Source organism: Bubalus kerabau, chromosome 14 (genome assembly GCF_029407905.1).
Source record: "Bubalus kerabau isolate K-KA32 ecotype Philippines breed swamp buffalo chromosome 14, PCC_UOA_SB_1v2, whole genome shotgun sequence".
NCBI classification, from domain to species: Eukaryota; Metazoa; Chordata; class Mammalia; order Artiodactyla; family Bovidae; genus Bubalus; species Bubalus kerabau.
The window spans coordinates 66407857-66420089 of NC_073637.1; the positions used below are offsets into that span (position 1 = coordinate 66407857).

Genomic DNA, 12233 nt, shown 5'->3' on the forward strand with positions numbered 1-12233 from the left:
AGGTTCTCTGACAGATTGGGAGCAGTGAAGATGTTTTTTAACATCTTCTGATAAACAATTATGAATTGTTTTATGGTTTTTCCAGTAGTCATGTACCAACATGAAAGTTGGACCATAAAGAAGGCTGAGTGCTGAAGAATTGATGCTTTTGAATTGTGGTGCTGGAGAAGACTCTTGCGAGTCCTTTGGACTGCAAGGAGATCAAATCAGTCAATTCTAAAGGAGACCAACCCTGAATATTCACTGAAAGGACTGATGCTGAAGCTGCAATACTTTGGCTACCAGATGCGAAGAGGTGACTCATTGGAAGAGACCCTGATGTTGGGGAACACTGAAGGCAGGAGGAGAAGGGGATAGCAGAGGATGTGAATTTGAGCAAACTAAATACTTCTAGTGCCCTTCAATTATTATTTTAAAAATAAGCCAAATTAACTGATATTTAATTTGCTTAATTCCTGAAAAACAAGTTAATCTTGTCATGTAGGGAAAAAATAGGGCACAACATAGTAATCGTAGGGGAAAATATTCATGTTAACCTCTGTAACCTGAAAGGATGGAGTTGCGTTTGCTTTCCTGCGCGTGTACTTGGTGCAGACAGGGGCTGGCACGTCACCACTGTCATCCTCAGAGCTCTAACATTTCTGGAACAATCACTGTATGTCTAGTAACTATGCTGAATGCTTCTTTTGCAATATCTGCTTAATGTTTGCCTAAGTTCAGTCAAGATGTGCTAGTGTTCTCTCTCTCTCTCTTTTTCCCCACAAAAATGCATCAAGTTATTTCACAAGTAAATCTATGAAAGTTATTTCATAGGTTCCCCCTTATTTTAAATTTTGCCCCCAGGGAATTTTTCTTTTTCACTGTTTGAAACCTGCTACCACTTGTAATAAAAGTCTGTGCAAACAACTCTCCAAGGAGCAAAGATAATTAACTGAAAAACTAAAACACAGGCTTTCTCTAAAAGGTATGAAACCTTTTGAGGTGAAGAGAAAAGAGTCATATTCCTGCTAATAACTGGTTTTCAATACAGCCATACTTCAACATGTCCCCCGAGTCAAATCATGGTTTCCCTGGCATTAAAATGAGTTTGAGAATCATTGCTTTTGAGTAAAATCACCCCAATCACCGAATCACTTTATGCTGAGACTCATATATCAGGTATCAAAGGAAACATCTAAGTAGGTCGTTTTCTAGAAAGGTCGATACTGACCAGCAGAGCCAGATTCCTTGGCCGAAAACACAGCCCTTCACTAAGGACCCCTCACCTAAACCACCACCCATTTCCCCTCTGCCTCCTCCCTCCCCGGCAGGCAATCCTCCTGCCCTCCTTCAACATAAAACTCCACTCCAGTCTCAACAGTGTCCTCTGTGACTTCCTCCTGGGTCTCCACTGAAACACAACACATTTTAGCAAGAAAATGTCTTACACCATGTCTCACTTACACCATCTCACTTAAGGAGAAAGTAAGTCCACTGTTTTTTAACCCGAGTACTGAACTCACTGAAGGAAGACCTGAGATGTGTCTGAAGGGTAATGTATTTAGGCAACAGACACTTGAACTGAAAGGTTCTCAACTGCAAATCACAAGGTGCCTGATACTATGCAAATCTACTTGGTCTTGTTGTTAGTTATGGGCAGTGGCAAACGTTTGACAGCTGGCTCTCCTGAGAAAAAGACCCAGATTTATGGCATTTGCCAATTTTTATAGTATTAGTAGTACTCCAATCATGTCAGATTTCAACTACCAACTTGACTTCAACCAACTCCCCAAATCCTGAACACGTTGTGAGCTAGCACAACCGTTGATGATGTCGAGACAGACCAAAGTGAATATAAATATTATTTATTTTAAATTTGAATATGTAAAATTGGCAAAAAATACAAGCAGCTCACGGTTTTCTTTTTAAACTGCAGGCATAGATACCAGCAAGTTTTTACCCACATATGTAAACTGATACTGTCAATGAAAAAAAAAATTGTTCACCTTATAATCAAGGTGTCCATGTATGCCACTGTCCAAACTAGGGCTTCTAAGAGTGAAAGGGAGTAATACTAATAATTATACCACACAACGGTGGTAAATCAAGACTGTGAAGGTTACACCAGTACATGCAGCTTCTTATTTTTTAGATGCACTAACAGTAACACATTGATGGCAGAAAGCGAAGAGGAACTAAAGAGCTTTTTGACGAAGGTGGAAGAAGAGAGTGAAAAAGCTGGCTTAAAACTCAACATTCAAAAAAAGTAAGATCATGGCATCTGGCTCCATCACTTCATGGCAAACAGATGGAGAAAAAATGGGAACAGTGACAGATTTCATTTTCTTGGGCTCCAAAATCACTGCGGATAGTGACTGTTGCCATGAAACTAAAAGATGCTTGCTCCTTGGAAGAAACACTATGACAAACCTAGACAACGTATTAAAAAGCAGGGACATCACTTTGCCCACAGAGGTCCATATAGTCAAAGCTATGGTTTTTCCAGTAGTCATGTACGGATGTGACAGCTGGACCATAGAGAAGGCTGAGTGCTGAAGAATTGATGCTTTCAAACTGTGGTGCTAGAGAAGGCTCTTGAGAGGCCCTTGGACAGTACAGACATCAAACCAGTCAATCCTAAAGGAAATCAACCCTGGATATTCACTGGAAGGACTGATGCTGAAGCTCTAATACTTTAGCCACCTGATGCAAAGAGCCAACTCCTGGAAAAGATCCTGATGCTGGGAAAGACTGAGGGCAAGAGGAGAAGGGGGCAACAGAAGATGAAATGACTGGATGACATCATCGACTCAATGGACATGAGTTTGAGCAGACTCTGGGAGATAGTGAAGGACAGGAAAGCCTGGAGTGCTGCAGTTCATGGGGTCTCAAGGAGTCGGACATGACTTAGTGACCGAACAACAATAAATAGTAACTTCTTTCCAAAGGGCTCCTCAAGCAGGCTTAATATTTAATGGTTAAAAAAATTTAAAAAGATACTTTTTATTTATGTAAATATATTCATCCATCTCAGTATGTAACTTGTTGAGTACCATGGGTGACTACTGTGCGTGAGGGATGCACACGCAATTCCTGACCTCAGAGAGTTTAAATTCCTCTGCAGAGGGTGACATAAGTGCCTACAGGTGTGCGAGTGACAGTCAAGTGTTCCAGCCATGCAGAAGACCATGAAGTCTGAGGTGACAAGGAAAGTGGAGAGGAGCGGGGAGCTGAGGAAAGATTCCTGAAGCAAAGTTTGCAGAGGGCATTACACATACAGACCAAGGGACAGCAGAAAGCTTGTTGGGGGGAGGGGGAGGGGCGAGGGGTGCAGTGTCGTGACAAAGTGTTAGTCACTCAGTAGTGTCTGACTCTTTGCGAACCCATGGACTGTAGCCTGCCAGTATATTCTGTCCCTGGAATTCTTCAGGCAAGAATTCTGGAGTGGGTGGCTTTCCCTTCTCCAGGGGATCTTCCCGACTCAGGGATCCAACCCGGGTCTCCTGCATTGCTGGCAGATTCTTCACCACCTGAGCCACCAGGGAAGCAAAGATTATAATGATCTGCAACAGCATACTGGGCAACTGAACACAGGCTGAAACAGTCTGCACAAAATAATGCTTCAGGAAAAGTCATCCTGATGCCACGGTGGATTGGAGGAGGCAGAGACACCAGTCAGAAGGCTTCTCCAAAACTCTGGGATCGATGTGGAAAGAGTATGATTAAGGTGGTAGCTAAGAAATGAAAGAAGTTTGCACAAACATCTTCTACAATTGTCTTCATATATGTACAAGGATGTATGAGCTTTATGTGTTAACCAATTAACGCACCTTCAATGTCTTAAAAAATCAGATTTACGCAGAAATGTTAGAAGGGTATTAAATACTGCATTCATCCCACTGAAATGATAATCTGTTGACAAAGCTGAAAAACGGGCAGTTTACCTGTTACAATCCTGAATACAGCCACTGCAGTTTCCGTCTTTGAGGTAACATGCTGCTCTATTTGAATATAAGATACTTAGATCGGCTGCACTTCCACTTCCTAAAAATCACATTTAATTAAATGGTTACAATCCATTGGCGAATCACAGTTCAGCAGAAAACTGAGGTCTCCGGCGGCACCGCGGTCCTGCACCCGCGGCTAACGCGGCTGCGAGCAGCTGCCCGTGTCCGCGCTGGCCGGAGGCCAAGCCCGTGACCGGCAGCTGCCCACGCGCCCCGCCCCGGGCACACGCGGCGCGCCCCGAGGTTCGGCCGCATCCGCCCTGCCCTCGGTTCCCGGGAAGGGAACGGACGCAGCGGGCGCCTGTCATTCGCAAGGGGCCAGGGAGACCGCCGGGCGCAGCTCACTCACCTGCGGGCTCCAGCTGCGCGATCGCCGCCGAGTACTTGAGCGCCGCCTCGGAGAACTGCCCATTTTGAAAGAGCTCGTTGCCCTGGCTCTTCAGGACGGCGGGACCCATCGGGGCGGCGGGCACCGGCGGGGGCGCGTCGGGTCCCGGGGACGCGCCGGCCGCGGGCTCCCCGGCGCCCCGCCCGCCGCCCGGCTGCCCGTTGGCGCCGCCCGCCGGGGCCGGGGCCCGCAGTCGGTCCCGCTTGTCCGCGCCGGCCCCTGGCGCCCGGCCCCGCCGCGGCGCACCCCTCTCCGGCCGCTTGCCGCCCTCGCTCCTGCGCGTCAGCTTCTTCTGGATGTTGCCCATGGCGCGCGGCTCGGCGGCGCTCCCGGCTCCCGCCGGCTCCGCGGCCTCTGTGGGGAGTGGATGCGGGAAGTGACTGTTTGCATCATCCGGAGCAGCTACCGCCGAGGCCGCGGCAGTGCCGGCGCGGGGGCGGGGTCCCGGGCGAAGCCGGGAGGAGCCGGCCCGCCCCTCGCCGGGAGCCGGGCAGTTCCGGCGCCGCTGGGGGCCGGTCAGCCCCGAGGGTTGAGCGCGAGAGGCAGCGCTCCTGTGGACCCCGGGGGTTTCCCGGGCTGAGGACTCAAGTCAAGCCCGGATTTAACTCTGCGAACGCCGAAGAGCTTGGGATGTGAAAACCGGCATTTCAAACATCATTCCCTTCATCACAGCGTACGTGTCGAGGTAGACCTTACAAAATTTGTACTTTTCTTCCGCTTAACAATTTACAAATGAATGAATGAAGTTACTAAGACTTGAATACAACTGCACTCCCAAGTTAGGGTACCCTTTCCTTCTGTTAAAGAACTGGGAGAAGATAATTTTTTCAAATTATCTATTTCAAATAATCAAAAAATTATCAATTTTTTCAAATTATCAAGTCCAAGTGATTTTTAAGGCATTTAAAAATGATTTTAGCAAAGAACTCACATAAAACAGGCACCTAGTTTTTAAAGTGAACCTTAAAAAGTCAGTAAAATTTCCATTACAATACCTTACTCCAAGTTAAAAATTCATCTGATCTTGATTGAAAGATTTCAAGTATTCATCAGAGCTTTAATAATTGATTATTGAACTGATTTTTAACTATGAAAATAATATAAATATTTCATTGATGGGTGTCTAAATAGTTAAAACAAAGCAATTCATCATTTCAAAGCACTAACTGTAGAGACTTCCCAACTTTCTCTTGTAATAAATTCTCATCTAATTTTTAATGAATGTATTTCCCATTCTGTTTCATGAATGTTAAAGCCAGAATCTGAAGCACAGATGAAATAGAAAGCCACAAGTACATAAATGAAAATCAGTGGATAGATGATGGTCACCTTAAGGCAAGCAATGAGTTTATCAGTTCAGTTCAGTTCATTTGCTCAGTTGTGTCCGACTCTTTGCCACCCCATGAATCGCAGCACGCCAGGCCTCCCTGTCCATCACCAACTCCCGGAGTCTACTCAAACTCATGTCCATGGAGTTGGTGATGCCATCCAGCCGTCTCATAGCATATTGGGCACCTACCAACCTGGGGGGTTCCTCTTTCAGTATCCTATCATTTTGCCTTGTGAGAGGGCATCAGAGGGCAGACACACTGAAACCATAATCACAGAAAGCTAACCAATCTGATCACATGGACCACAGCCTGTCTAACTCAATGAAACTAAGCCATGCCGTGTGGGGCCACCCAGGACGGACGGGTCATGGTGGAGAGGGCTGACAGAATGTGGTCCACTGGAGAAGGGAATGGCACACCACTTCAGTATTCTTGCCTTGAGAACCCCATGAACACTATGAAAAGGCAAAATGAGTGTATAAAAAGCACACTAATTAATAGAGTTTTCTATACAGCAGAATGACATTCAATTTTGGATCACTAACCAAAAGAGGCTTAATTATTAAAACAAAAGATGATCTTGTAATAGTGATAAACCCCTAGATTGAACCCAGTAGAATTATTACAGCAAGGCTCTATTACTCTTCATCTGGTATTTGCTGCTCAGGTTCCACCCAGAATAAAAATGGACGGAAGCATAAATCAGTGTCAGCAGAAATGATGAGCAGCTAGTATTGTTTTCGGTTCCCTTGTGTGTCATCATGTCTGACCAATACTGTTACTAAATAGCTGCTATTTATTTAAAACTTACTATGAGTCAGGACCTTTACTTACATAATCATTCCTCATTATCATTAATCTTCATACCAAGTATTATCCCCACATTACAAATGAAGAAAGAGAGACACAAGGAAAAGACTAAGGAATTCGCTCAAGCATGAAGATCTGGAAACCAACATAACTGGGATTCAGGATCCAGAGGAAATGAAATGAATGCTGTACCTCTTTCCTTAAGATTGAAATGCCCCTGAAATTTTCCTGCACAGGTAAGCAGAGGCCCAAACACGGAAAGACCTGTGAGACCTGGGGGCTATTTAGCTCCCTGGAAGGCATTCCAGAGGAGTCGTTCAGAAGATGGCTCCAAATATAGATCAGAGGAGGCCTTATCTGGAAGACACTGACTTGGGAATTTCGAGCATAAAAACAATCATTGAAGTTTGCTGGGTGTGGAGGGAGTCACTGAGATCTTCCAAAGGATTCCTGAGAAATAAAACACTTAAAAAGATGATCAGAATTGCCAGTGAAAGTGGAGTACCACCTAGAAACGAGAGGAAAAAACCGGGAAGGTGTACTGCTTCAGAAACCAAGAGGAAAGAGCATTTCAGGGACAAGGGAGTCAATGATTAACAACTGTCAAAGGAAGGAATGACCAACAGTTCTCACTGCATAAAGACTGAAGGAAACCATCAGATCTAAAAACCACAAAGACTTCAGTAGCCTCGGGTGGTGTGGTGGTTTAGGGTAGCTGGTAGATACAAAAATTCTTAATGAAATACTAACAAACTGAATCCAATAGCATATTAAAAGCATTATACATCTTGACCAATGGGATTTATCTCAGGAATGGAAGAGTATTTCAACAGTAGAAAAATCAATCTATTCAATACCTGCCATTAATAGAACATGGGGGAAAAACCATATAACCATAGCTGACACTGAAAAGGAACTTGACAAAATCCAATAGTCTTTCATGATTTAAAAAAAAAAAAAACTCAAAAAATGAAGAAGTAAAACTTCCAACATGATTAAGTATATTAAGTACATTTATGAAAAACTCACAGCTAAGATCATATTCAGTAGTGAAACCCTAAAAGCTTTCCCCTGAAGATAGTTTTCACTGTAGCTACTCAACATTATACTGGAAGTTGTAACCTGGTCAGTTGAGACAAGAAAAAGAAAGAAAAGACATCCATACTGGAAAGGAAAAAGTAAAACTATCTCTATTCAAAGATAACATGATTATCTTCAGATAGATTCTTTAGGATTATATATTTACATAATACACGCACACACACAAACCACCAGAGTTAATAAGAAAATTCAGCAATTTCAGGGTACAAGTTGTTGTTCAGTTGCTCAGTAGTGTTTGACTCTTTTTCACCCCATGGGCTACAGCACACCAGGCTTCCCTGTCCTCTATCCCCTGGAGTTTTCTGAATGTTGAGTTTTCTGATCGTTTTCTGAAATGAACCGGAATCGTTTTTTGAATGCTGAGTTTCAAGCCAGCTTTTTCACTCTCCTCTCTCACCTTCATCAAGAGGCTCTTCACTTTCTGCCGTAAGGGTGGTGTCATCTGCATATCTGAGGTTATTATTATTTCTCCAGGCAGTCTTGATTCCACCTTGAGCTTCATCCAGCCCAGCATTTTGCATGATGTACTCGGCATATAAATTACATAAGTAGGGTGACAATATACAGCCTTGTAGTACTCCTTTCCCAATTCTGAAACAAATCCGTTGTTCCATGTCCAGTTCGAACTATTGCTTCTTGACCTGTATACAAGTTTCTCAGGAGACAGGTATTCCCATCTTTTTCAGAATTTTCTACATTTTGTTGTGATCCACATAGTCAAAGGCTTTCGCATAGTCAATGAAGCAGAAGTAGATATTTTGGAATTTCCTTACTTTTTCAATGATCCAACGGATCTTGGCAATTTGATCTCTGGTTCCTCTGCCTTTTCTAAATCCAGCTTGAACATCTGGAAATTCTTGGTTCGCATACTACTAATGCCAAGCTTGAAGGATTTTGAGCATAATATTGCTAGTATGTGAAATGAGCGCAACTGTACAGTAATTTCAACATTCTTTGGCATTGCCTTTCTTTGGGATTGGAATGAAATCTGACCTTTTCCAATCCTGTTGCCACTGCTGAGTTTTCCAAACTTGCTAGCACTTGAGTGCCGCACTTTCACAGCATCATCTTTTAGGATTTGAAAAAGCTCAACTGGAATTCTGTCACCTCCACTAGCTTTATTCATAATAATGCTTCCTAAGGCCCACTTGACTTCACACTCCAGGATGTCTGGCTCTGGGTGTGTGATCACACCATCGTGGTTGTCCAGGTCATTAGAATCTTTTTTTGTACAGTTCTTCTGTGTATTCTTGCCACCTCTTCTTAATATTCTCTGCTTCTGTTAGGTCCATACTGTTTCTGTCCTTTTTTGTGCCCATCTTTGCAAGAAATGTTCCCTTGGTATCTCTAATTTTCTTGAAGAGGTCTCTAGTCTTTCCCATTCTACTGTTTTCCTCTATTTCTTTGCCTTGTTCACTTAAGAAGGCTTTCTTATCTCTTCTTGGATCAACATATAAAAATCTGTGATTTTTATAAACTAGCAATGAAAACTTCTGAAAAGAAATTACAAAAACAATTCCATTTACAATAGTATTCAAAGAAGTAAAATATTAAGGCAATTTTAACCAAGGCAATGGGACTTGTGGGATAAATATTGCTGAAAGACATTAAATGGAAAAATATCTCTTCATCATGGATAGGAAGACTGTCTTTTGTTAAAATATCAATACTATACAAAGCAGTCTACAGATTCAACATAATCCCTATCAAAAATCCATAACTTTTTTGGCACAAATGGAAAAGCTGATCCTTCACTTTGTATGGAATTTCAAGAGGCCTAGAATAGCCAAAACAATCTTGAAAAAGAACAGAATCAAACGACTTACACTTCAGATTTAAAAACTTATGGAAAGCTACAGTAATCAAAACAGTATGATACTGATATAACGATAGACATGTAGATCAATGAAATAGAGAGCTCAGAAATAAGCTCACGTATCTATGGCCAAGTGATTTTTTTTAGGGTAACATATGTTTTAATTTTTATCAAATGGAAATCAATGTGATAGTACAATGAAACCTCTGAAAACCACAGCTTTGGACCACATCAGTCAGTCCATCAATCAGGTGGGGTTTTTTGTTGTTGTTTTTTTGTGTGTGTGGTATAGTTGATTTACAGTATTACATAAGTTTTAGGTATACAAAATAGTGATTCGCAGTTTTTAAAGGTTAGACTCTATAGTTACTATAAAACATTGACTATATTCCCTGTGCTGTATAATAAATCCTTGTATCTTATTTGTTTTATACATAATAGTCTGTACCACTTAATTTGACCCCCCTAGCATGCCCCTCCCCCTCCCTTTCCCCTCTGGTAACCACTAGTTTGTTCTCTGTCTCTTTCTTTTTTGTTGTATCCACTAGCTTATTTTATTTTTTAGATTCCACATATAAGTTTTATCATACAGTATTTGTCTTTCTCTGACTTATTTCACTAAGCATAATCCCCTTCATCCACATGATGCTGCAAATGACAAAATTTCACTCTTTTTTAAGATGGAGTAGTATTCCAGTGTGTGTGTGAATATCATATTTTCTGTAGCCATTCATCTGCCGATGGACACAGGCTGCTGGCATATCTTGGCTATTGTAAATAATGCTGCTATGAACATTGGGGTGCATGCATCTTTTCGAATTAGTGCTTTTGTTTTATTTGAATATATACCCTGGATTAGAGCTGCTGGATCATATGGTAGTTCTACTTTAGTTCATTGAGAAACTGCCATGCTTCGTGCACCAATCTGTTCCCACCAACAGTGCACAAGGGTTACAGTTTCTCCACATCCTTGCCAACATTTGTTATTTGTGGTCTTTTTGATGTTAGCCACTCTGACAGATGTGAGGTGATATCTCACTGTGGTTTTGATTTGTATTTCTCTGATGATTAATGATGTTGAGCATCTTTTCCTGTGCCTGTTGGCTATTTATATATCTTCTTTGGAAAAATGTCTATTCAGATGTTCTGCCCATTTTCTAATTGAGTGGTTTGTTTTGACAGAGCAAGTTAGCACTGTTTATATATGTGGGATATTAATCTCTATTGATCATATCATTTGCAAATATATTCTCCCATTCAGTAGATTGTCTTTTTGTTTTGCTGGTGATTTCCTTTGCTGTACTTTTTAGTTCAATTAGGTCTCATCTGTTTATTTTTGCCTTTGTTTCCTTTGACTTAGGAGACAGATCCCCCTCCCCCCCCCAAATACAACTTATGTCAAAGAATGTTTGTCCTAAGTTTTCTTCAGGAGTTTTATGGTTTCTGGTCCTAGATTTAGGTCTTTAATCCATTTTGAGTTTACTTGTGTATATGGTGGTAGAAAATGTTCTAATTTCATTCTTTTACTTGGAACTGTTTAGTCTTCCCAGTACCACTTATTGGAGAGACTGTTTTTTCTCCATTATATATTCTTGCTTGCTTTGTTGTAGATTAATTGACCATAAGTGTGTGGGTATGGCCAACTAACTTCTGACAAAGATGCCAAGTCCATTCAATAAGGAAAGAATAGTTTTGTTTTTTTAACAAATGATGTTAGGATAACTAGATTTCTACATGTCAAACAATAACAAAAAACCCAAAAAACCAAAGCTAAGTTGGACTCCTTCTTATATGAATTAATCAAAATAAGTCAATGACCTAAAAATAAGAGGTAAAACCCTAGAACTCTTAGAAGAAAACATAGGAGTAAATCTACATGACCTTGGATTTAACAGTTGATTTTTGTATACGACACCAAACTTTTGTGCCTCAACTGATATTATCAAGAAAGTTTAAAAACCTGTGGAATGGAAGAAATATGCTAATCAAGTATCTGATAAGGGTCTAGTATTCAGAATATATAAATAACACTTAAAGTGAAACAATAACAATACAACCTTCAAAATGGGCAAATGACTCGAATAAACATTTCTCCAAAGAAGACACACAAATGGCTAATAAACACAAGGAAAATGATCAACATAATAAGTCAATGTTGTTGTTATTCAGTTGCTAAGTCATGTCCAACTCTTTTTGGCTCCTTGGACCACAGCATGCCAGGCTTCCCTGTCTTTCACTATCTCCTAGAGTTTGCTCAAACTCATGTCCACTGAGTCAGTGATGCCATCCGACCATCTCATCCTCTGTCGCCTCCTTCTCCTCCTGCCCTCAATCTTTTCCAGCATCAAGGTCTTTTCCAATGAGTTGGCTCTTCCCATCAGGTGGCCAAAGTATTGGAGCTTCAGCTTCAGCATCAGTCTTTGCAATGAATATTCAGGGTTGATTTTCTTTTGAATTGACTGGTTTGATCTCCACGCTGTCCAAGAGCATGTCCATGTCAAAAGTTTTCTCCAGCACCACAGTTGGAAAGCATCAATTCTTTGGCGCTTAGCCTTCTTTATGGTCCAACTCTCACATCTGTACATGACTACTGGAAAAACCGTGGCTTTAAGTATACAGACCATGGTCAGCAAAGTGATATCTCTGCTTTTTAATACTCTGTCTAGGTTTGTCATAACTTTTCTTCCAAGGAGCAGGTGTCTTTTAATTTCATGGCTGCAGTCACTGTCCACAGTGATTCTGGAGCCCCCCCCCCCAAAATAGTATCTGTCACTGTTTCCACTTTTTCCCCATCTATTTGC

At 41.7% G+C, this 12233-nt stretch overlaps 1 protein-coding gene across 1 annotated transcript in view; it reads right to left on the reverse strand.

Annotated features, from left to right (window-relative positions):
- Window positions 1-12233, reverse strand: part of SPAG1 (sperm associated antigen 1) — an 84344-nt gene that overhangs the window by 22194 nt on the left and 49917 nt on the right. The window contains exons 11-12 of the mRNA XM_055546523.1: window positions 4336-4728; window positions 3924-4023 (exon numbers count right to left, since the gene is read on the reverse strand). Of these exons, the coding sequence (XP_055402498.1) occupies window positions 3924-4023; window positions 4336-4728 (493 nt within the window). The remainder of the gene's footprint in view (window positions 1-3923; window positions 4024-4335; window positions 4729-12233) is intronic.